General features: G+C 35.5%; 1 protein-coding gene across 12 annotated transcripts in view; it reads right to left on the bottom strand.

Moving 5' to 3' along the window:
- The window catches only part of MBTD1 (mbt domain containing 1), a 60553-nt gene that overhangs the window by 34000 nt on the left and 310 nt on the right, over positions 1-26243 (bottom strand). For 2 of the 12 annotated variants that reach the window (XR_001593943.2, XM_016120637.2), the window contains exons 2-4: positions 4831-5032; positions 1823-1962; positions 366-480 (exon numbers count right to left, since the gene is read on the bottom strand). Coding sequence is in view for 11 of the 12 variants with exons in the window: in XM_016120637.2 (XP_015976123.1) it covers positions 366-480; positions 1823-1962; positions 4831-5032 (457 nt within the window). In the remaining variant the exon portion in view is untranslated. Of the gene's footprint in view, positions 1-365; positions 481-1822; positions 1963-4830; positions 5033-21450; positions 21549-25300; positions 25382-25953; positions 26240-26243 lie in introns of those variants that run through there. The other 10 variants (XM_016121581.2, XM_016121165.2, XM_016120839.2 and 7 more) reach the window with 10 other exon arrangements.

The following is a 26243-nucleotide window of genomic DNA, read 5'->3' as shown; positions in this document are numbered from 1 at the left end:
TGGTTCTTTCCTCTTATGACTCTTCTCTCCAAGCCCTTTGAAGCCTGCTATATGTCTTATTTATTTACCAATTACCTCCACAATGCTCCCCGCCATTGAAAAGAATCAGTACATAAAAAATACTAAACCAAATAAAAAACATCAATATTAAGGAGACTGCCACAAGCACTGGACCTTGTGAATACAACTATTTTCTTTTGGAATAATTTTTTGAAACCAAAACCATGAAGAAACCTAGTGCCATAATATGCTAATGGGGTACAGAAATAGCTTAGTTAGCCAGAATTCAAAATTAAAATGTCACTAATTAAAACCAGATGAATTAGTATCAAATATTTCACATCTATTACATTTACCCATATTACCTGCTTTAGTCTTTGCTTGATTTTGCAAGGTAGCTTGATACTGGGCGTATGCAGCTAGTTTAGCAACTAAAGGTTGTTTCTGAAGAACTTTTGCTTTCTTTGTTGGAGGCTTACCCTAAAACAAGAAGAGTTAAGTAAATAGGATTCTTTTTCATCTCCCACCCACACCAGAACTAACTTGATTGCATACTATTCATTCTGCTTAAGTAAACATTGAGGGTTTAGAAAATTATTAAAGCAGAGGAAACATACAAGAAATTTTAACATGAAAAATGTTTTCTGGAGTTCTGCCACAATGTAGATATCTAATACGGGTAGCAGAGCTAGCATAGACAAAAAAGAAAAAAAAAAAAGCAATATGCAAATTAATATGTTAATAAAAAATTACATCCCATAAGATGTTAAAATACAGGCTGTGGTGGATATTTGATTTCTTCTTATACTAGATAAAACCAGTGGTTATTCACTCATGCAGGTTGCCAAGCATTGCTATTTATATGGTAAGAGAAAATAATTTAATGTTTAAAGAGCAAGTGACTGAGGTTTATACCTTTAGTGCTAATGCAAAAGATCAATGACAAAATGATCATGGGCCAAATTCACAGTGTGACAAACTGCCATCCATTTGGGTACAGACCACTGCTCAGGATCTTTAGGTACTGTCTTTCTGAAATATAGAAATACATCTAAGTGATGTATTTCCTTAATTTAGGGGACTTAAATAATCCTTTTGGTGCTATGTAATGATCACAATAATAAGTTAAAGAATAACAAAAATGTGATCAACAATATAAAATACGTTACAAAAATCAGGTATGTAATGGCTTTAAAAAGTTGTTTATATGCTACAATAGCAACAACTTATACAATAGCAACAACTTAGACAAATGGTCAAAAATCCAGTCATTTTGTAATTACTGACTAATGTATATTTAGAGATAGATGATTTTCCTCCTACATCACAAATGTTTTCAAAAAGGTTAGTTGGATTAACCAAGTACATTTGGTCAAGGTATCAAATGGATTGTTACCAAGTACAATGCGAAGATGATGGAAAAATAAAACCAAAGGGTAAATCATATCCCCCCATATGTTGAAGATTCTACCTTGATGTTAGCTCAAAAAAAAGGGGGGGGGGGAGCTAGAGGGGAGGAAATGGCTTCAATTTCTGTATGTAAAAAGGTATTTATTATACTCATAATTATTTAGAAAAGTGCATTTTAAATTTACTTGCACAATATAGGTTATTCTGGGTACTATGCCTTGTCTATTTACAATAGCTGTCAATTTTATAGACTGAACAAACTTTGGAGCTCACCCATTTCCTAAAAATGTGGGGTGTAAAATGATAACTGGCCAATGTGGCAGAGGTGGAGCGCAGTGAATCACAATCAAATGATGGATAAACAGTAAAAACCATAGAAATAACAGATATAAGAATAAGAAGGTTTCTGTACCGTTACCTGAAGTCTGGCCAAAATGCTTGCCTTCTTGGAGTTTGACGAATAACTTCTTGAACATGAAACGCTGCAGAAACGTTTGGTTTTAGAGTAAAAAGCATCTCGCACACCAACCATCCCACACATTTCGCAGGTAGCTAATTAACAAAATAAAAATACTGGTGTGATCATATAATAAAACCAATTTTTAGCGAACAGTTTAATAATTTCTCCAACTATCTAAAGTTTTAATTAAAAAAATTTCCTTCTAAGGAAAATTTCTTGTCATACAAATGATAGAAAAACCTAGACAAAAGTTAGGAAAAAGGTGTTATGATGCCATAGCTAGGGGCTCCAAGTCTAAAATAGCTCAAGGTATGAAAGGCTTTATAAAGGGTCAAAAGACACAAATGTAAGTCAAATTCTACTAACATTTTCTTAGTGTTCACCATGTGCCAGGCATTTTCTCATAGGCATTATGAGTTGCAGTGTTTGAAAGGATTATAAACAAAAGATGAAAAGTGCAATGCAACAGGATTAATTCAAAGTGCAGCATAAGCCTTTAAAATATTGCAAAGATTGAAAACTAAAAAGAGCCAACTCTTGGAAAAATGCTCAGGGTAATACAAGGATTCTTTCAAAATATGTTCAGAGAACAAAAAAATGGGGTAAGGTCCAAGCTTGAGGTAAGTGCTCTATTATTAACTGATAATAGAGAGCAACAAAACTCCAACTACAACTGTACCTCTTAGTGTAATGGACAATAACCCAAGAGGCAGAATAGAAGAACGAGGGTCACGAGAACTGAAGTTCAAACAAACAAACAAACAAAAAACCAAACGCATATCTAGGAGTGGAAATGCTTAATAATGGTAGTTGCACTTTTCATTTTCTAAGGAATTGCCACAGTGTTTTTCGTAATGGCTGTACCAATTTACATTCCCAACAGTGCACGGGGTTCCCTTTTCTCCAGATCCTTGCCGGAACCTGTTATCTCTTATAGTCTTTGACAACAGCATTCTAATAGGTGTGAGGTGTTACCTCACTGTGGTTTTGATCTGCATTTGATGACTGGTGATATGGAGCACCTTTTCATGTACCTATGTGTCATTTGTATATCTTCTTTGGAAAAATGTCTATTCAGTTCCTTTACCCATTTTTAAATTAGATTACTTGCTTTTTTGCTATTGAGTTGTATGAGTTATTTACGTTAGCTTTTATTGCCTGTGCTTTTGGTGTCTTATTCAAGAAACCAGTGCCACAAACAATGTTTAAAAGGTTTTTCCCTATGTTTTCTTCTACGAGTTTCACAATTTCAAGTCTTACATTTATTTAAGTCTTTAGTCTATTTTGAGTTAATTTTTGTGAGGGGTGTAAGAGAGGGGTCCAGTTTCATTCTTCTGTATGTAGATATCCAATTTTCCCATTATCATTTATTGGAGAGATTATCCTTTCTCCGTTGTGCTTTCTTGGTTGAAAAAAGGACGTAACATAGCAAACGACTGCATGAGCAGCTTCAAATCTCCACCCAAACAGTTAAAACTGGAGGGACTTATAATTTTAACAGTATTTGTAAGTCTATGGAAATCATGGGAAAAAAAAGTGTCAGAAGATTAAAGATGAACAAAGAGAGTCGAAGGGGAGGAAAAAACCAATGGTTTTCTGTTGTACAAATTCCAGAACAGATTATTAAAAATGTTTGTGATTATCTACATTAAAAAAAATTGTGATTTCCAAGGGGACAACGTATCTTTGCCAAGGATTACAGTGTCAACCTAGAATTTCCATGACTAGGAAGTAAACCCCATCAGGGCAGGGACTTCATTCTTTATTGTTCATCTCTGTATCTTTAATATTTGAAACAAATTGTGGCACATATAGAGCTTCAATAAACTTTATACCCTTTTGTAATAAGACTACCAGACTGGTATATTGTAACTAAACCATGGCGAGATACATATTAACGTAAGTTAACACATTTGATAAATATCTTATGCAGCTTTGTCAATAAGAACTGAGAAATTTAAGCTGAAGCAGAAGACACCTCAGTAGGTTTTAGCTGGTTGAATGACCACACCTAGTGAATCCTAATAAAGAAAGTGAAGATTCTGATATAGTCTGCAGGACTCTGTACTAGGCCCTCTGATGCTCAACCATGTAGCAATTTTGGTGTCATGAATTGAAACATAGTGTCCTGAAAAAGGGAGACAGAAGGCTGAACTACCTTTTGCTCTAGTCCCAAAGGGTAACCGACCATCTGCCTGAGGGTATTTTCCAGGTTGTGGGACTTTCAATCCTAAATCCAAGATGGTCTCTAGGCAAATCACAAATTGTCGCCCTACTACCACATAATCTGAAGTAGCTCCAAAAGAAAGCGAGCAGGGTATTGATGAATTAAATCACTGTGAAACTATGAGAAATGGCTGCAGCAACTAGGATTACTTGGTGTGCCCTAGAGACACACTGATACTATGTGTTCCAGTGTGAAGAAATGTTGTCATGACAAAAATGAGAATTATTCTGTATATCTATAAAAAGCAAAATTAAGACCAAAGACAAAAGTGATAGCAAGGATAACTTTGGTTCAATATAAAGAATACTGTAATTAGAGATATCCTATCACTGAAAGTGTTAGGACAGAAAACTTCTTGTAAGGAATGTTCCAGAAGAAAAGTTTCTTTCAACTTTTTAAGTCACTATATTATCCTACCCTTTCAGTTACACAGGGATTTATTATTTAATTACAAAATTTAGGTCCACATTACGTTTCTCAATAGTCTTCTGTTTTCATTTTGTTCTACTTGCTTTGCACCAGAAGGTGGTAGGTAGGCAAAATAAAGAGATCAAATACAAATCCAGTGATCTTATCTAGAACTACAACTTTCAGACTGTTTCTTCAAAACTACTTCTTAAAAATTCTAAGGGAGGGAAATGACAGAAGAAATGGAATCAAAACATACCCTCAAATATAAAGTTGTATAACAGGGAAATGCTGTTCTTCTGAAGGCTATGTTATTTATACTCACCCATGCCAGATTTACCATCTGGATATGTGTAGACCTGTCCATTGTTTTTGATAATTGGGAGATTAGAAGGTAAAGGAGCAACTTCTTCTTCACTCTCCTCAGAGCTGGAGCTGCTACTTGTGTCCTCACTGCAGCTATCATAACCGTCAAACATCCCGAACAAGTCTCTTCTTTTCCTTTCGGATTGTGAAGAATGTTCTATCTTAAAAGTAGAAGAAATCAATAACACATGATGCAGCACTCACACACTTCCCCTAAAAACCTGAGTTTGAATTTTGGTAAATGAGATTTGAAAATGAAAATCAAGCCCTGAGAAATTATCATTTTATTTTATAATAAAAAGCTAAATGCTTGTGTCTGAATGGAGCCCCTCCTTTCTGAGGCATAAATCTATTAGCTACCGTGTTAGCTACTAAGAACGAGGGAAAGAACACTGAATCAGTAGATCATCACGCAATTCAAGTTTTGCCATAAACTAGGTCTGTCACTTCCCTATAAAAGAGTTGAAATCAGATTTTTCTTTGAAAAACTGTGAAATACACATATAGATTTCTTAATTTGCCTTTCATCTGTAAAACTGCAAATGTCTACAATAATTTAGAGCAACTAGGAAATATATAGATGCTTTTAAAAATCACTGCTAAGAGTTCTGGAGAGAATAACTGAGATTTTAAAATTTCGGTAACACTTTTTAGACATTAACTATTTTGAAAATTATAAAAGATAACATTTTATATATTCAACCCCATTTCATGTTTTACCATAAACGATAGTTAAAAAATTTCCAATTATCTCAAGCTAAACATTTCCTTTTCAAACGAAAAGGTTAAGGAAACTCTATCATCCAGTGAATGCTACTTCAATGTTCCCTCATTAAGCCACGAAATACCCCCAAAACTAATACTACTAATCCAAATTTTCCCGAAATAAATTCTAAAACTTCTGAGTTTAGTGAGAAAATCAAAAGAATATAGGAAATAATGAAGAGGAAAAAAATACTAAAAACCAAAACAAAACACAAACCATCAGTAAACATGCAGTGAGTTACAAGAACAAATACTATCAACAAAAGACTCTTCTGTATTTAGCACCTTTCCTTATTCTTTCGCCTCAGTTAATATATATACTTTTTATTACCTCATACTTTATGTAAATTTCCTTTCTGACTAGTTTAACTTAACATAGCCAATAACAAAACTGAAATCTGTTGTCCGAAGCTTGACAAGATAAAACCATTCAAATGTCTCTCTCAGTTTATTGAATGAACTGACATTTTCAGGTATGCTAGTATTAAACATGTGCATTGAGATGGGAAACTGATTTTCACTTGTATCAGGTATAACTATAAAAGCAACAATATCGGTTTCTCAATCCACAAAAGGTCAATATTAAGAAGTCCCTTGGGAGGCTCTACACGTTTCACCTCCAGCTCTTTTTAGTATTCTTTCAGAACTCTACACTCGATTTTAAAAAGAAAAACCTATTGTTTGTGATTACTCTAGAATTACCCCCTCTCCCCTAAAGTTTTCACTAGCCTGATAACTTACTTTGCAGATTTGGTTCTCAATTACTTTCAGGTATTTCTAGAAATCAAATGTATCTTCAGAGAATCAAAATCTACTACCACCAGGAGATTTCAAAAGAATAAGACTCTGATGGCAACTCCAAAAGAGAAGTCTAACATTTTGAAGAGATAAGGTGGCAGGAAATGGGACAGTTTGTTTAGGTAAAGTGTAGGGCTAGGAACATAATAGATGTAGATTTAAGACAGTGATTTTAAGACTTAGTAATGCCATTTATTAGCTGTGAATTTGGGCAACTTGTGAGATTCTTTCTTTCCTTACACATGCAACGTTCAACAACTATTTATCAAGCATTTGTGTGTCTCACAGTGACAGAGGCTAATGACAGAGTAGTATACAGAGCAGATGAGATCTTTGGTTCTCACAAAGGTTACAGTCTACTGGTGGGAGAAATGTAAGCAAGGCCAAGTGATGATAGCAATTAAGGTGGGATAGTCAGCTAGATGCAGTGCTGAGGAAAGACCCTGAGGACAAAAGGGGCAATCATTTAAATATCTGGTGCTCTGCAAAAAAAGAAAGAGCAAGACAAAGGCTTTCGGGATAGAATATCTTGGCACACTGGACGGCCAGAGGAGGGTGTACTGGACACGTGACAAGGGCCCCTGATGGCAGGGTATAGAATTGATTTCTTTTTCTGAGGGCAATGGAAAGACATGATGAAATATCATGGTGACTGGAATACACAGTTAAAAAACATTGGCCAGAATTCTAAGTTCTAATAAATTTGCACACATATCTCCATGTAGAGATGATCTTTAACATCCATAGTTTCATATAAGCTTGTCTACTTTACAGCCAGCTCAGTTGGCAGCTAATGCATATTTACTGACCTTAAATGTCAATGCAAAATATCTGCTCTGACTCTACTTCTCAGAGGATATAACCCTAAGATTTTAGGGGATCGTAGATCACAAACATTTTGGTTTCAATAATTATAGGCCATTAACATAAAAAAGGTACTATGGTAAAATACATTTGGGAAATTTTCATTACTTTAAGCCCTTTTCAAACATTTAACATACTTATGAACATTACGATAAAAGATATAGTATGCAGTCTTTCCCAAAGCATCTTCAAAGACTAATGTTCTAGAGAAATGCTCTCTCACCTTTTCCACAGTCTCAGCATGCACAGAAAATGACATGACACAAGGGGAGTAAGACCTGGATGCACCCAGCCTGAGGCCTCTGATTGTCCCAAGTACTGCAGTGGCGCAGGTCTGGACACACATGTAATCTAGGGCACACTAGTTGAGAAGTTGTATCCTATTTGGGGAATGATGTTCCATAACAATTTTTTCTTAGGTTAGAATACTAGTGAAACATATATAAATAAACTGTAGTAAATTTATCCTGTGTAAAACTTATTTAACATAGGGGAGCTTGACTGGAAACTCTGGCAGATGAAAAAACCCCTAAGGGGGATGCAAAGAGGATCCAACAAGGGAACTTTCTGCCCATATTTTGGAAGGGCTTCTTTGGTGTATTGTAATCACAGGCCTGCCCTCCTGAGTATGTCTGAGGTCATAATTTATTCTATCCTTAGATAGTCTGGAAATCCCCAGGTCAAGAAATGAAAGTGGTTCCAGAATACTAGTGCCCCCTGATATCCAGTAAAAGCAATCTTAAATCATCTCAGGAAATAATCATCTACAATTCAGGCCTTTCAGCATTCCCATAGATTTTATCAAATATGAGTGCACAATCAAATATCAAACACACAATGAGCAATCCACTACAAGCATATGTCAGCATAAATAGATCAGGAATCCCAAAGAAAGGCACTGGAACTGTCAGACAGAATATAAAATAACCATACAAAAACTGATTAAGAAGAAATAAAAATAATGTTGAAAAATGAGCAAAGGATTAAAGCAATCTGCAGATTTGAAAAGAACCAAATATGACTTCTTTAAATAAAAAATATAACCACTAATTAAAAAAATTAAGCATCTCAATAGATGAGATGAACAGAAGATCAGATATGGCTAAAAAAGAATTGGTCAACAGGTCCAACTCAGGCACATGAAGTCCAATCAGCTGCTTAGGAGCTATTGATATGAACAGACAGGTAAGGACCACCAATCATTTGAGAAAGGTGTCTAAGAATGTGAAAGACCAAAACAAATCTTTAGAAGAATCTACAGGAAATAGAAACAATATACCAAAAGAAAACTTCAAAAAATGAAATTAATTCTTCAGAGATGTAAGAATAGCATACCATCATTGAACATGATAGATTGTATGGAGTTTAAAAACAGAAGAGGCAAAGTAACAAACTAAATAAATGGATAACAAAATTAAGGAAATCTTTCAAATAGCATGTGTGTACGTGAGACAAAAAGCTAGATAATAAAAAAGATAACATTTAAATGCAGAAAACTCAAAACCCAAAGAACAGAGATACTGCAGAAAAATAGATGGGGAAAAAGTTATATAAAGAAACTAAAAATAAATTAAATAAATAAATTCCAGAATCTATGTTGAGACCATGCAAGCCCAGCTTAATGACTACAGAACTCTGACTATAGATACTGAAAGAGTAAAGAAAAACTATATTATGTAAAAACAGAAAGGAACTTGGGTATAAGTGGGCTTCTAATAGAAAAATTACTAAAAGTAATGCCTTCCAACTTCTAAAGAAAAAAAATATCATATCAAAATGTATACTCAAACCTCCAAATGAAAATTAATAAAAATGAAAAACAAAAAAATAAATGAAACAAAAGCTGGTTCTTTGAGAAGGGCAGTAAGATCAATAAACCTCAAATCAGATATTAAAAGACACAAGATTTTCTAATATCATGAAGGAGAGGTGATATCACTGGATTCTACAGATATTAATAGGGCAATAAGAATGTTAGTAACAACTTTATGCTAATAAATTTGACAACGTAGGTGAAATGGACAAAGTCCTTGAAAGACACAAAACCAAACCTCACTCATAAAGAGATTACCTGAATAGGTAAATAACTATAATAACCTGAATAGGTAAAAAAACTAAACTTGTAGTTAAAAATCTTGCACAAATTACTTGGAATACTTCCATACAGACTTCGTTTTCTGAAATAAAAACTTTCTCACTTTGAGGTTTTCTCATTATTACATTTAGATTGTAGATCCCCAGCTGAAGTACTACATAACTGATGTTCTCAGGTAGCAAATCCAGATGACATCATGTCTATCTGCCTCTGCACTGGTGATGCTAAATTTGACAACCTGGTCTAGGTGTGGTCTGGTTCTCCTATTTTCCCTCGTTTCACAAGCAATGACTGTATGGGGAGACACTGAAAGACAATGTAAATATTCTAATAAAAAATCCACTCCCGATTTAGCGTCTAACAATGATCCTGCCCAATCTATGATTTTTCACCCCTAGAATTCCTTCCATATTCCTCAGTTAACATGTTTCTGTAAGTAAAAGCCCTTTTTTTGGTATTCTAGGTACCAATTTGATTCCTATTTTTTAATGGCTTATAATTCATTATTGTTCTTAATTATTTGGGGGCTCAAATTATACCAAACTTGGCCAGTGGAAGCCCTATCAAGCTGACTACTCTGTTATTCTGACATGCCTCTCTCGTGTTTTGAGCAACTCTTTACTTTCTGATATAACAAGATATTCCGGTTTTATGTTATACTCATTTTCCTGTTCCAGACCCCAATCAACCACTTTTCTGAAGAGCCTTGGTTTCTTTCAGTGGGGGATATTAGAAATAAAGATCTTGGAGCTCTATGTGTTCATTGTTACTTGAGTTTCTCTTTGCCTGTGGACCCTTCAGTGGGTGGAACTGGAATATGTATACATATACATAATTTAGAAAATCATGAGTTTACACTTATCTCCATGGGGCCTTTCCTGACCATGTCTCTTCCACAGTGAAAACCCTGGCTCCCAAGAAAATTAACATTTACTAATTTGCTTGATCCTTTTATATATTTAAGTAGTTTCAGAAGCACAAAAATCAAACTTAAAGAATTCAAAATTTCTTTGTAGTCCCTTCTTCCCAGAGTGAGAGAGTTTAAAAAATTACATGGATTAGATAATTTTCCTCTCCTTCAGCGTGGTTATTGATTTGAAAGTCAGGTTTGGTTTGCTTTTGGTTTTCAGTCTTCCCCTACCATCCTTATAGAATTAATTTCATTCTTGGAGCCTACCTGCTTCCCAATATAAAAAACTAAGCAAAAAGTTGGAACTTGGAGAAATGTCATTTTCTTCCCTGTCCCACCACGCACCCCAACTTTATTGCCTTCTGGTTCATCTTTCTTCTGTGTATGTTTTAAAAAGGTAAACAGGTATATTTGCTTCATTTCCTCTTCTTTCTTACACAAAAGGCTACACACTAAATTCCTGCCCTTTGCTTTTCTTAATTTAGAACTATATCCTGGAAATCATTCATTTCAGTGCAAGACATCTTCCTCATTGTTTTTTTTCAGCTGCATAGTACTCCATTGTGTGTATGTTTATTCAACCAATCTCTCCTGTTTGGACATCTAGTAGTTTTCGGTGTTTTATAATTACAGATATTGCTGCAGTAAATAAACTTGCACATGTGCATGCACACACGCATGCACATTTTTTAACTGCTTGAGATATACCTTCAGGGTGTATTCTCAGAAGTAAGATCGCTGGATGGAAAGGAGAATGTATAATTAATTTGTTGTTTGTTACACTGCCAAATTCCCCTCCACAGAATTTTTACCATTTTGCATTTGCACCAGCAATAGTGAGTGTCCATTTCCTCACAGCCTCTGAGCGCTTGATTTCTTTTTGACAATAAGTTTTTCTTTGTTTCTAAACTTCTCCTTGAAAATAACTTCAAACTTCCAGAAAAGTTAGAAAAGCAGTATAGTGAAATTTTATGTACCCTACTCAGATTCACCAATTACTGACATTTGCCCCATTTGTTTTATTCCTCCCTAAACATATATTTTTAAGGTACACACATAATCTCTCTGCCCTGCCTCAAATGCAGTGTGCATTTCCTAATAAAAACTTTCTCTCACAACTACGGCAGTTGTTTCAGAGAATTTAACATAATCTGTTACCATAATTTATCAACCATTGTCCAATGGACCCAATGTCCTTTATAGCAGCAGTCTCCAACCTTTTTGACACCAGGGACTGGTGCTCCTACGAGGATCTATGCCTGATGATCTGAGGTGGAGCTGAGGCGGTGATGCTACTAGCACTGGGGAGTGGCTGCAAATACAGATGAAACTTTGCTGTTCGTCCACTGCTCACCTCCTGCTGTACAGCCTGGTTTGTAACAGGCCATGGACTGGTACCGGTCCACGGCCCAGGGGCTGAGGACCCCTGCTTTATAGCATTTCTTTCTTCCGGTCCAACATCACATATATTTGTTTCCTTAGCTTCCATTAATCTGGAAGATTATTTTTGAAGAATGTAGGTTCCTTCCCTCTCCTTTTAAAGAATGTTTTTCATTTATGGTTCACCTGATGTTTCCTTATCAGGTTCAGGTTATGTATCCCTATTGTATTACGTAAGTGATGGATCTTTCTCAGAATATTACATCCAGAGGCACAATATGCCTATGTGATCCTCATTGGTGATATTAACTCTGACCACTGTCAAGACATTGTCCAGTTCTTCCAGTGTATCCTTAACATTATTTCTCCTTGCAACTAATAAGCAATCTTGGAGACCAGCTTTAAAAACATATATTGTTTCTCATTGAAATTCCACCCCATTCTGTCCCTAAATTTAGCATCCATTTACTTCTGCCAAACCAAACATTACAATGAGAACTGCAAAATGATTTTCTAATTCTAGTACTTTCACCAGTTAGCAGGAAATTCTATCATCCTCTTTATTTACCCGCTTATCTACCTATTCATTATTAGTATGAATTTACTAACCCCAATGGTTTATAACTCAGTACTGTTCTTAAATTGAGAGCTCACACTATCCCAGATTTGGATACTAGGATCCCCTTGAACTGGCTCTAGCGTCCTTTCAACATGCCCCATCAATTTTTGAGTACTGTCTTATTTTTTGGAATATCAAAATATTCCAGGATCATTTCATACCTACATCACTCCAGCCCTGAAATCAACCACTTCTCCAAGCTCTTTCCTTTTTTTAGGGTGGACTGGTATTAAAAACCAGGAGGTGCTTTGTATTGTTTTATATAATCATTTTTGTATTTCTTTCATGTATGTGTGCTGTTTATTCTTTTGTCTTTTTTTTCCATAGAGCTTTTAGTTTTCTTATTTAAAAGTTTTGTATTTAAGAATTTATCCTAAATTTGTCCTTTGTCTGTTAATGTGACAAATTTTGATTTTGTTTATGAAGTATTTTGCCATGTAATTTAAAAATATGCAGTAAAATTTACCAGTATTTTCTAATATTGATATTTATAAATATCAATATGTAATTTTTCACTTTTTGTACGGTCTTTATTAGAAATCTGTGTAGCTGTTGCTTCATAAAAATGAAGTTTTTCTTCATTTTCTACATTCCAAAATAATTCATGTAGCATTGAGAATAATACATAGTCTCTAAAGGTTTTGAGGAAACCCTGTGAAATACCTGGGCTTGATGTTTTGTGGGATAGAGCCTTGACTCAACTCTTCCTTTTACAGAAATTATCTAAGTTTATTTTTTTTAAACCTCAATGAAGTCAATTTTCTTAAGCTATTTTCCTAAGAAATAATCTACTTCATCTATGTTTTCAAATTTACATAGAAGTGTGAAAAATAGCTGAATGATTCTAAATTTTCTCTGTATCATTTACCCCTTGCCATTTATTATTTTTTATTTTTGTGCTTTCTCTTTTCTCCCTTGATTAAACTAGGTAGTGGTTTATTTTGTGAATTTTTTCCCCAAATGCTCAGGGTTAATTCATCATTTTGATTCAACATTATCTGTTCTTTAACTCATTAATATCTACTTACACTTTTATTATTTTTTTCTTTTTACTTACTTTGTTCTTTTTTATTTGAGTTGGAAATTTTTGTTCTCTTAGTGTGTTAAAGTAACCAGATTTGGCCCAAGATGGAGTTGCTCATACTAAGCCCCACATTAACAAAATAATGCTTCTATGCTCAGGTCTCCTAGAAAAGGCCTAGGTCAACCTACCAGTATTTACCTGCTCAGTCCAAGTTACCTGACCCAGCTCCAAGACTTCCCTTTGCTCTATTAAGGAAAGTAATCCTACTTCAATCAACCAGCAAATGCCCATTATAACTCCCTTGTTCCTGCTCACTCTGGTCTATACAGATATCCCTTCAGAGCTCCTTGTTATCCAAGACTGGATGCTCAGCAACTTATCAATTACTGAATAAACTCAGTAAGATATTCAAAATGTACTCGGTTGAATTTTGTTCCTTAAAAACTGACACAGGTGTTTAGGAATATGAATTTTCCTGTGTTTACTATTTCACAGATTCTAATATGTAGTAATTCATTATCATTTTTTAAAAACTCTGCTATTTGTTTGCATTCCTCTTTTACCCCAAAGTTCCCCAAAGTTTTTTTTTTTTTTTTTTTTTTTTAGTTGAGGCATTTCGATGCATATCAAGATTCAGAACTTTTCTGTCTTTTTAAGAAAGCTACCTCATGTCCTTTCCTAGTCAATCCTCATCCTCCCCTCGGAGGAGTTCTAGCACCATTGGTTAATTTCACATATATTTAAGATATTGCATAAATGAGATAAAATTCTGACATTTTTATATCTTATTTCACTCAGCACAGTATTTTTTGAGATTTATCCAGGTTATTGCATGTATGAATGGTTGCTTTTTATTGCTGAGTAATATTGCACATTATCAAGATATTCGTTTATCTCTTTTCCATCCAGATTTGACCACAGTGAATAAAACTGCTATGAACATTATTGTACAGTAAGTGCTCACTTATTGTCAACAAGTTTTTGAAAATTGAGACTTTAAAACTACATTAACAAAATCAATTTTACCACAGGCTAACCGATATAAAGGCAGTTCTTCAATCCACTACATGGATTTAAGTTTCTATGGCTTATTTCTGGTCACAAATACATCATCAAACTTCTAAATAAAGACCTAAACCATTTCTAACACCAAACACTTAAGTAAATGTGAGCTGTACATCCACTTATGAAAGATTATTTTCCAACCCATTTATTCTAGCTCTGGCTGAGGGTGTTTGGAGTCCACACCAGCAGGCAGCGTGCACAAGGAGGAAACCAACCCTGGATAGGACGCCATTTCATCCCAGGGTGCGCTCTCACACACAACCATACTCACACTGGAACAATGTAGACACATCAATTCATCTAACATGAATGTGTAACCATCACAGACAGCAGACCCAGCAGGGATTTTTCTCATCAGTGTTATGACAAAAAGACATTTGAGGACCTGTTGTACAAGACTTTTCAAAATATAATTGGTTTCTAAATTTTAAGGCAAAAGTGCCCTTTTGCTTTTTTTTGTTTGGTTTACTGATGTTTTCATAACATATGGACAATTTTTGCGAATACTGTGTTTGAAAGAGAATATAGTCTTCATTATTAGGATGGAGTCATGGATATACTTGAAGATCTGTCTATTGTTTAGACCTTTTATATCCTTAATTCTTGTCCGCTACACCTTTCTTGTGAGTGTTAAAGTCTCCTACTTTTAGTGTTTCATTTTACCACTTGCATTTCTTAGTTCCTGCTTTATACAGACTGCTGTTTTATTTGGTATTTATAACACATCTATGTTGTAAATTGTGGTTTTTAGAATTATAAACTGTCGTTTGTCTTGTTCAGTGCTTTTTGGTTTGACTTCTACTTTGTTAATCCTGCTTTCTTATTATTTCTATCTGCCTGTTGTATAGTTGCCCATTCCTTTACTTTTAGCTGTTTTAAAGGCCTTTTGTACGTAATGAGGTTGGGTTTTAATTTTTGAGTCAAATTGAAAATATTTTTCTTTTAATTGATGGAAGAATCCTCACTGATATGACCAGTATGTTTGACTTCAATTGTCATTATTTTGTTATAATTATTGTGTGCACTACATTTACCATGATTTTTTTTTCCACTTCATGATTGTATTCTTTGGTCTTTTAAAAATCTCTTACAGTATTTTGGAAGGTTTGAATTAATACAAACATACCTTGGAGCTATCATGCCCTTGGTTAATATTGCGCGTTCTGGTCCAGATCTCCGCAAAAAAAGTGAATATTGCAATAAAGCCAGTTACACAAGTTTTTTGGCTTCCCAGTGTATGTTTTGTTTTCTATTATTCTTCCTTTCACGAATGTTCTCTGTAGCATGTGATAATGTTTGATAGCATTTTACCCACAGTAGAATGTCTTTCAAAATTGGAGTCAATCCTCTCAAACCCTACTGCTGCTTTATCAATTAAGTTTATGTACTATTCTAAATCCTGTGTTATTTCAACAATCTTTGTAGCATCTTTACCAGGAGTGGATTCTATATGAAGAAACGACTTTCTTTGCTCATCCATAGGAAGCAACTTCTCATCTGTTCTTTTATGGTCAAGACCGCAGCAATTCAGTCATATCTTTAATTCTAGTTTTCTTGCTACTTCTATTACATCTGTGGTTGCTTCCTCCATTGAAGTCTTGAATCCATCAGTCATCCAGAATTAGAATTAACTTCTTCCAAACTCCTGTTTTTTTTTTTTTTTAACCTCTTCCCACGAAACACGGATGTTCAGAATGACATCTAGAATGATGACTCCTTTTCTGGTTTTCAATTTACTTTGCCCAGCTCCATTAGAGATATCACTATTTACAGCAACTATATCTAGTTTTACAAAATGTATTCTTACGTAACATGACTTGAAAGTCAAAATTACTCCTTGGTCCATGGGCTGCAGATGGATGCTGTGTTAGCAGGCATGAAAACATCATTAATCCTGTTGAACATCTCGATCACAGCTCTCGGGTGACCATTTGTATTGCCAATGAGTGTTAACATTTTGAAAGGAATCTTTTATTCTGAGTGGTAGGTCTCAACAACAGGCATAAAATATTCAGCAAACCAAGTTGTAAACAAATGTGCTGTCATTTAAGCTTTGTTGTTCCATTTACAGAGCATGGGCAGAGTAGATTTAGCACAATTCCTCAGGGCCCTAAGATCTTCAGAATGATAAATTAGCACTGGCTTTAACTTATGGTCACCAGCTACATTAGCTCCTGACAAGGGAGTCTGCCTGTCCTTTGAAACTTGGAAGCCAGGCACTGACTTCTCCCTAACTATGAAAGTCCTAGATGACATCTTCTTCCAATATAAAGCTGTTTCATATATGCTGAAAATCTGTGTTTAGTGCAGCTATCTTCATTAATTAGCTAGATCTTCTGGATAACTTGCTTTCACCTTGCACTTTTATGTTATGGAGACGACTTTTTTCCTTAAACCTTATGACCCAACCCTTGGTGCCTTCAAACTTCTTCTGCATCTTTCTCACCTCTTTCAGCCTTCATAAAACAAAGAGTTGGGGCTTTACTCTGATTAGGCTTTGGCTTAAACAATGTTGTGGCCTGTGTGATCATCTATGCAGACCACTAAAATTTTCTCCATAACAGCAAAAAAAATTTTCTTATCATTTGTGTGTTCCCTGGAGTAGCACTTTTAATTTCAATAATTTTCCTTTTCATCCACAACTTGGCTAATTGGCACAAGAGGCCTAGCTTTCGACATGTCATCCTCACTAAGCTTTTGATTTAAGTGAGAAATGTGCAACTCTTCCTTTCACTTGAATACTCAGAGACTATTTTAGGGTTATTAATTGGCCTAGTTTCAATATTGTTGTGTCTCAGGCAATAGGGAGGCCTAAGGAGAGGGAGAGAGACGGGGAATGGCTGGTCAGTGGAGCAGTCAGAACACACGTTAAGTTTGTTATTTAATGTGAGTGTGGTTTGTGGCACCCCCAAAACAATTACAATAGTAATGTCGAAGATCACTGATCACAAATCACCTAACAAATATGATAATGAAAACCACTGAAATAGAGAATTACCAAAATGTAACAGACACACAAAATGAGCAAATGTTGGAAAAATGGCACCAACCTTCAATTTGCAAAAAAAAAAAACAACAACAAAAAAAACCCAACCAAACCAGTATCTCTGAAGTGCAATAAAGCAAAGAGCAATAAAAGAAGATATCTCCATATCTTTTATGGTACCCCTTATCTTTCTGTTACCTAATCTTTTCCGTTTTTCAATTTCAGATGGCATCCTCGGAATCACTCATAATAGCTAAGATACATCATTAATCGTATTCTAGTTCTTCCTTTTCTCCCTTTCCGCTTTTTTAGCTGCATTCTTTGTGAGAGCATATAACAATTATGTACTATTCTTCTATGTCCCTGCTCTTAATTCTAACCTTAGCTCAAAAACATATGTGAAATACTCACTGTCACAGTCTTTTTAAAGAAAACTTCCCAAGCATTTCTTCCAGATGAAGCTCAGCTTTTAATAATTTGCTTAGGAAGGGCTAATGAGTGTAGTATTCCCTGAGTTCTTGGTATGTTGAAAAGTCTTGACACTTGAGGGACAGTTGACTGAATATAAAATCATTGGTTAGCATTTTTACCTCTTGCTGTTCTACTGTTGTCTTGCTTTGTATGTTGCTTTGGAGAAATCTAGTAGCAGTCTAAATTCTCTGGCCCTTGTAAGTCACTTCATCTTTTTGCCTGGGGGCCCTGGGAATTTTTCTTTATCTTTTCTTCAGGTATAAACATCCAAGATACTGATTCAGATCTTTTAGAGCTTTATTTTTTTTCCTCTTGAGAGTAAAATAATTACACGTTAGAATTTTAGACCCATCTTCCATTTAAAAATGTCAAGTTAAAAAAATAAATCTCATTTTCATTCTCTTGATTGTTTCTCTGCTTTTCTTCAATGTCTTTTATTATATTCACATTTGAATTTACTGTCCGGGGGAAACCTTATAGTCTTCATTTACGGTATAATTTTGTTTTCTTCGCTTTTCTAAGTTTAATCCACTCTGACTTCATTTCTGCCTGTTTCTGTTCCTTTCTGTTCTTCCTTTTATATTTGATTCAAGTTATTTTCTTTCCTCCATCAGTTGAAGTGGCCTGATTCACACTGCCTGTTTTTCCTTATAATAGTTCTGTATGGATGTGGTCCATTCTTTTCTATTCCATTGATTTCATGGTCAGAGTTCCTGTGTCAAGAACACTCTCTTAAGTTTACTTTCTTTTTTCTTTCCTGGAGCATTATGGACTTTTTTCTTCTCCTTTTTCTTTACTGTCATTTCTCCAAGTCTCTAGCTTTACCTCTTTCCTATAAAGCACTGTTTATAATTTAAGGCTACCAATTGTGGTAGTCTTTACTTTCAAGCTCTTCTTTGTGGTTAGAGCTGAGAACTATCAAATTCCAAACCTGTGTCCAGTATTTTGGAACTTAGTGTTGGATTTCTTTTTTAAGTGATATTTCATGCTTCATGTAAGTCTTCCATGCACAAACTCTCTTCAGTGAACCTGTTAACAAGCCTTCCTTTTCCCACTCTTCACAGCCACAAGAATGGGCAGAAGGAGCTCTTGGAATCTGATTTACTTCTCTACTTATAATTTAAAGGCTATGCTAATCTGTTTTTTATAATGCTGAAGACGTAAGTGGTGTGTGATTTATAAGTACTCTCTGTTGGTTTTATAAATTTATAGGAAGGTGAGTGGGAAAACTAGATCGGGCCAGACCTAGAAGTCTACACATACGTATTTAAGTAGTATATTTGAATATATTATCTTAGGACTACTGCTTTTGCCATTTTCTGAAACACTGAGCCTGTCATCATTAGAGTCACTTTTTGTATCATGTAATAGTATTCTAGAGTAAGTCATCAGTTTCATCTAACTTGGTTCAGAAACATATTTTCCCCTATAGGAGTTTATTTGCAAATTCCATAACAATCTTTTTTTTTTTTTGCTAGTGATTTGGTCTTATGACTAATACTCATTAATAATTACTAGTACAACTAATATTTATAGGATACTTGATATGTGTTAGGCACAGTCTAAACACTTAATGTGCAGTGTTTTATTTAATCCTTGTAAATATCATCACTCCCATCTTAAAGATGAGCAAGCTGAGGCTCAAACAAGCTAAATAAATGACTTGCCCCGGGTCACAGAGCTAAAATAAACACTAGCAATATGAATCAAGGAAACAATCTTAAATTTATGTTCAATTTTAACCTCCTTTCTATTTTTTCTTAATTATGCTTTCAGGTAATGTGCCTTTTTGAATACTTTGCTCTTCAAAATAAAACTGAAAAATCATGTTAGGTGACTAGAACCCTGAATAATGTAATTGCATTATTTCAGGTGGGGAAACCTCACCTAATATTTGGGCATATATGTATGGTAAGCCCTCATCCATCACAGAGGAAGTCAAAAAAGATTACATCTAAAATTCATGCATTCAGTAATATAAGCCTAATATTTAGATATGTATTAGGTAAAAAAAGCTAAAAGAATTAAAAGTAGTTTCAAAAGAGATGAATTGGAAAGAGAAAAGGACTGCTACAAGGGGTATTTTTTTTGGTGGTACTTTTATCATTGTTTAATGTTGTACTGTCAAGTACATGTACTATCAAGTACAATTCAGGCCAAAAAGTGTTATTTTTTAAAAGTATAAACTATCTTTATAAAATTCATTAGATTTATTAAAATTGAGATTGATATTTGGCATTAGCAAGCTTATGTAGGAAGGCAAACTTATGCCACCTTTTTGGAAGACTATTTAAAATTACTTATGAAAACTCAAAAAAAAAAAAATGAGTATGTCTTTTGACCATGTAACTCCACTTGCAAGAATCTGTCCTTAGGAGATTATAATGGGACACAAGAATCTATGTGGAAAGATGTTTAAGTATAATGAAATAGTGAAAAAAATGGAGCCAATCTAACCATCAGTAACAGAACAGTTAGTAAACACTAAAATACTGAGAAAAAAAGAATACATGCTGGTATATAAACAGATTGGTATATCTACATTGTTTATGTATGTATTCAGAAAGATCCTAGAAGGAATAGCTAAACTCTTTAATAGAGTGAGAATGGATGGGAGAATAGTTTTAACTTTTCTATATTTTTCATTTTTTTTCAACATCAAATGTGCAATTCCTCTGTAAAAAATAAAACCAAAAAACTCTAAATAGTGACAAAATATAAGAAGGAATCACAAATCACAGAATTTCATTTCCTGACTGTAACTGTCACCCTGATAAACCTTTCTCCCTATAAAATCTACAAAGAAATGGAAAGGTTTGCCATTAACTTGTTGGTATAATCAACCAAAAGTTCCAAAGTATCAACTTCCAAATGCAAACATGTATAAATATACAACCACGTAATAACAGTATAACTTTTATATGAATAAACTCATCAAGAGTTACCAAGTCTCCATTATCCAAACCAATATGGTGGCCCAATAATTTTCAAAGTTTTATATTTAGTCATGGGGTATAAGTTTTCTAACTCCTTAAATTTGAAAGTTATATATGTGAACTTAACGAAGTTCACAATATAAGAATTGATAGGTACTCTAATGATGACTGGACTCAGTAGGTGGTAGAGAGCTACTTAGCTCTTTGTAGTCTCTTCCTCATTCCACCATAGGATGGAAAGCACAGTCTGACACAGTGATACTATTCACTGGCCTAACCAGATATGTCTTCATTCCGTCTGAGTTTACTATTAGGAAGAAAATATGTAGTAAGAATTTAGGATTACTGGGCTTTTGTTTGCAGTAAGTGCAACGTGAAAGAATAACTTCAGGCCAATGATATAATCAGGAGGAAATGGAAAGCAATATATCCTGAAAAAGCCACCTAGAGAAACTGTAACAGATCTGGGGAATGATAAGTCAATACGTTACATAACAATATTCTAAGAGTTAAAGCAACAGTGAGCAAAAGAAAGCTATTCTTTGATCTATAAGAAATACATATTTCTACCTCTTTAAGCTCTGTTTCTACTACTTATGACTTTGGATGTAAAAATTACTCGGGTCTCAGTTTCCCTCTCTTCTAAATAAGGAAAACACCACTTACCACACCGGAAGAATGTATGATAAAACAAGGAATTCACATGAATGGACTTTCAGTTCTTCAGAAGAAAGCTATCAATCCTTAAGTATGAACCTGAAAAGCTAATTAAAAATAAGATGACCATGTCAAAATTAAGTGTGAAACAAGAGTAACCTAGAGGGTCTTTAAGATTATCAGCTATCAATTCTACCCCAAATAAGAGAATTCATACTAAAGCTGTAGTGCAAATGTATTTTGAGTTCAATCAACGATATCATTTATTAATATGTTAATATAGCAACAACAAGTTAAACAGGTTATTCAATGTCATGCTGATTTGATATGACCTAAAACTTTAATGTAAAAAATGACATTCTCTTGGTGCTTGTCTTTTAAAAACATATTTGGAGTTGGTTGCTCAAAGAATATATAATCACTGAACAATAAATACTGTAAGATATTGATCAATAATTAAAATATGATTAAAGATATATGTGTGCCTGGGGTTGTTTCCCTAGTGTATAAAATACCTGGAAACTAGCTAATTAAAGTTTGGAAGTAAAAAAGTAAAGTAATAGATGGTATTAGCACTTACTGAGCAATACATACAAACTGTGATGCTAAGCACCAGAAATACAAAGAAGTGTTAGATTTACCATTCACGCTCTACAGCTAGACTGCAAACTATGGCCAAATAGTGGAGAGGACAAAAAATTACTAAATTAAGGGGTACTGTACACAACCAGTTCTGTTAAGAAATAGGATTTGGCTAATACAGTGGAAAAAGAAAAAAGAAAAAGGGATTCTGGGAAGAAAGCTTAACATTTATATTAGCATTTATCACAGCTTATGTTTTCTTATACAGTGGTCATCACATCTGGTTGGAAGTTTACAGAAACCTTGGGAGGGAGGGAGGCAGGACCTATGCACAGCCTGTATTTTAGACGAGGAAAATGAAGCTCAAAGAGATAAAGGCAATCTGCCTAAGATCTCAAGTCCAGAGGTGGCAGATAGAGCAGGGCCAGTTTGCCAACTTTGTCCAGAGCTCATTTCTACTATGCTAAGTTATCAATACTAAAGTGAAAACCAGAAGGGAGCTCAGAAACATTCTAATGCAGTGTTTCCCTAACCAATGTAATAAAAACTTTGAGATGTGCATTAAGAATAGATTTCTATCTAAGTTCCACTACAGACTCATTGACTAACCTCCAGAAGTAAGGTTTTGTATTTTTATAAGAGCCCTAAGAGGTGATTCTAGTAATTAGCTAAGCTTGGAAAATACTGTTGTATATCTATCTGTATGTTCAATATGGCAGATATATGGCTATTTATATTTACATGACATCAATAAAATAAAAAATTGGGTTCCTCAGTAGCATCAGCTACCATTAAAGTGCTTAAGAGCCACTAGTTAGTGACTATCGCACTGGACAGCACAGATACAGTGCATTTCCATCATTCCAGAAAGTTCTATTGGATAATGCTGATTCCAGACCAACCCTTCAATTGCGAGGATAAGAAAACTGAGGTACAGGATCATGTCCAACAAGTGCCATGAAGCTAGTTAGTGGCAGAATTGAAACTTTAACCTACTCTGCTAATACCCCTCTTACTATATCATCCCATCTCAAATTCAGGGTTTATTCAAATAGAATTATTTTTTCCCCACCTTTTCTTGGCAGGGGTCAGGAGAGGGAGAGGTTCTAGCAAAGCAAGAGAAATTCAAAATTTATAGGAAAAAAGTCCTTAAAAAAAGTTTATGATAAAAAGTCACAATTAAATGCCATCTTTGTATAAAGTTAGGTCTTGGAGAGTTGAGAATGTGCTGGTATTAGGAGGGATAGCTTGGCTGTTTTAACTATTATTTTAAGCTCTTCCTCTTCTATTGTCCTGATGTGTTTATATTTATTTCTTTGGGATCTGAAATCCTGAAACTAATGATCCATTTCAACTGGCTTACCTTAAAATTATACATATGAAGAGATTAAACCTTATTTAGAAAACATTTTATAGATTAAAAAATGAGAAACAAGGAGCAACCAAAAGAATAGAGACCTCCTAATTTTGGAATGTGGTAAACCACTGAAGACTTATAGTAATTTAGTGGTTTAATATTTATGACATTTATATGCTGTTTTCACTTCGAAGCTATAGTTTTACCTTCTTTTGACTATGTCATGTTTTAAAACAATTTAAAATTGTTTTAACTTCCAATGTAACTAAAGGACTAGAAATATCTAGGAAGGTTTAGACATTAATTAGATCAACATATAGCCAGCCATACAAAATATAGCGCTGTGTTCTTTAAAAATAAAACCAGTTGTTCCTGTTTAGTATGTTTAGAATGCAAACGTCTCCAGAGTCAGTCAACTTAAGTCATGACAGTTCATGTTTAAAGCAAGCAGTAAAATAACCTGGAGCTCCATAGTACAGTAATTAAAACTTGAAAGACAGAGTTATACAGCCCTATTAATTCTTTTCAGTATCTAATATTCATTGTCATGTTAAAATCTAGTAACTAGATTTAGAGGAAATACTGTATGCTGAAATTTGTATAAAATTAAAAATTAAATGGTTAAATAACATGGTCCAAATAAAATACTTATGAACAGATAGTTATTCAAGACAGCTTTTGCTATAATTTGTAAGGCACTCAGAAGCCCTGAGTATGGGGTTCTATATAAATAGAAGCTATTTGTTATTCAAAGGAGGTGGTACAAAATAAGACAGCTATTTTCTTTGTAAACACTCTTTGGTGTTGAGATAAACAAATAAAAAAAAAATAGTCAAAGCAGAGCAACAGTCTCTAAGTCATAAAAGGGGGAGAAAAAAAATGTAAGTACTCTTTACATTTTGAACAAGGAACTAGCAGTTTAAACTGAAATTTATTCTCACACTTTTAGACCAGATTCATTACTTCTACATTTTATCTGTTGTATCTCAAACCCCACTCCACCATCTTAGGAAGAGGAAAACACATGTTCCCAAGATCCTTATGCCAAAAGAACTACTTTTGGAGGCAGCACAGTTCACCAAATGAAAGAGAACATTACAAAAATACTAAGTGACAGACAAAAGTAGAAACTGAACTATCTCAACTATCAAATGCTAAATAGTGGCACATACTAATGTAAGGAACATGAAAAATACTGCAAGCTCTGAGCAGATATTAAACTGCTGGAAAAGTCTCAAATCTCATAAAAGAGTTGGAAAAAACAGAGAAAGAAATGAAAGCACTGTGAAGGAAAGGCCCTGAGGAGGAAGACGAGCTTGAAAGGAATACACAGGTCAAAAGGAGGGGGAAGGGTTTTCTTCTGATCATCCCTCTACCATAAGATGTTTCTAACAGCTTCAATACTACCCCTAAGAGGCAATTTTAGGCATCCTTAAGGATTAACACGACAAGCAAAGGTGCTTTGAGACAGGAGAACTACAGAGATGATACTGAAATTACTAACTTCAAAAAGATGTACTAGGGAGAGAAAACAGCCACAAAATCCTAGATCTTAATTCCCAAGTTTCCTGTAGTAAAATATCAACCATTCTCAGATATGTAAGCCAGAACTTTTGAAACTGACCCAGCAAAGTTTTCGGTTGGCCCTCACTATCTCTCTCTCAAACCCTCCACCCTCCACTTCCCTGCTGTTCTTTCCTGGCACACAAAATATAGGCCAATGAGCTGTGGGTGGGTGAGGAGGATGTGAGAGAAAATTTGAGAAGTAAAAAAGAGAGCAATTTAACAAGGACATGAATGAGACTGCAGGGTCTATTAAGGGTAGGCAAACAATTAGAACTAAAAAACAGAACGGGCTTTCCCGGGCATCTGTGAACACTCATTGTTTATCAGGGTTTAAACAGAGGCCAGACTACCTACCACTTGTCAGAGAGGCTTGCAGAGGGGACGGCTGCTTTTGGTGACCTCTAATGTCTCTTCCGACTCTGAAATGTTAGGATTCTTATTTCACAAAAGAGAATGCAATGGTCATAAAAGCCCACAAACTTAGAACCCTTTTAAACTAAAGCGGCCTAGGCGGCTGCTGCCCAAACACCACTCCCACCTCTCCCTCCCACAACTTGCCCACCCCGCCCCCTTTCAATATTTCCCCCTCCACGTGCGAAATGCCTCGCAGCACTCGCCCCAAAGCCGAGAGGCGCCTTTCCCTGCAAAGCGCTACAACTATGACCCCTTGGGGAAAGTGAGGACTTCACTCTCCCACCCTGGGCAGCCAAAAAAAGTAAAGTCTCAAATCCAGCCTTCCTCCCCAGCCAAAGCTGAAGGGGGAGGAGGCGGGACGCAGAGGAAAACTTTCTTCTAAAATTTTTCTCCCAGAGTACACAGTGTAGAGAGAACCCCGACAAGTCTCGGGCTGAGAGGATGGGGGGAGGGGAGCCCCTAAATCGTTTAACGGCCGGTAGGGGGAGGGGAGCTCTGGAGGTTGAGGGGGCGTGGGATGGAGCAGGCCAGGGAGCGGGGTCAAGGAGCTTCAGGGGATCCTCGGGTAGGGGAGCTGCAGGCGTCCCCCCTACCTGGCACACAAAGCGGCTGCCGCGCTCGGCTCTCACCAGATCCTTTGTGTTTTCCATCAGGGCCTCATGGGTAGGGGCTGTCCGTGCTCCCAGGGCCCGCGGCGCCCCCTCCCCGAGCTGGGGGCAGGCGCCTTTCCCCGGGACTACAGCGACTACAGGGGTGCCCCGGCTGGGCCCAGACCCGTGGCGGCTACGGCAGCCCCCGGATTTCCCCCCTTTAACTAGGGTGGCCCCAGGATATCAACAACATTAGCATAGCCCTCCCCAGCGCGCCTGCGCCGTGACCCGCG

This window comes from Rousettus aegyptiacus, unplaced genomic scaffold (genome assembly GCF_014176215.1).
Source record: "Rousettus aegyptiacus isolate mRouAeg1 unplaced genomic scaffold, mRouAeg1.p scaffold_m13_p_6, whole genome shotgun sequence".
NCBI classification, from domain to species: Eukaryota; Metazoa; Chordata; class Mammalia; order Chiroptera; family Pteropodidae; genus Rousettus; species Rousettus aegyptiacus.
This window is presented reverse-complemented; position numbering and strand designations above follow the sequence as displayed.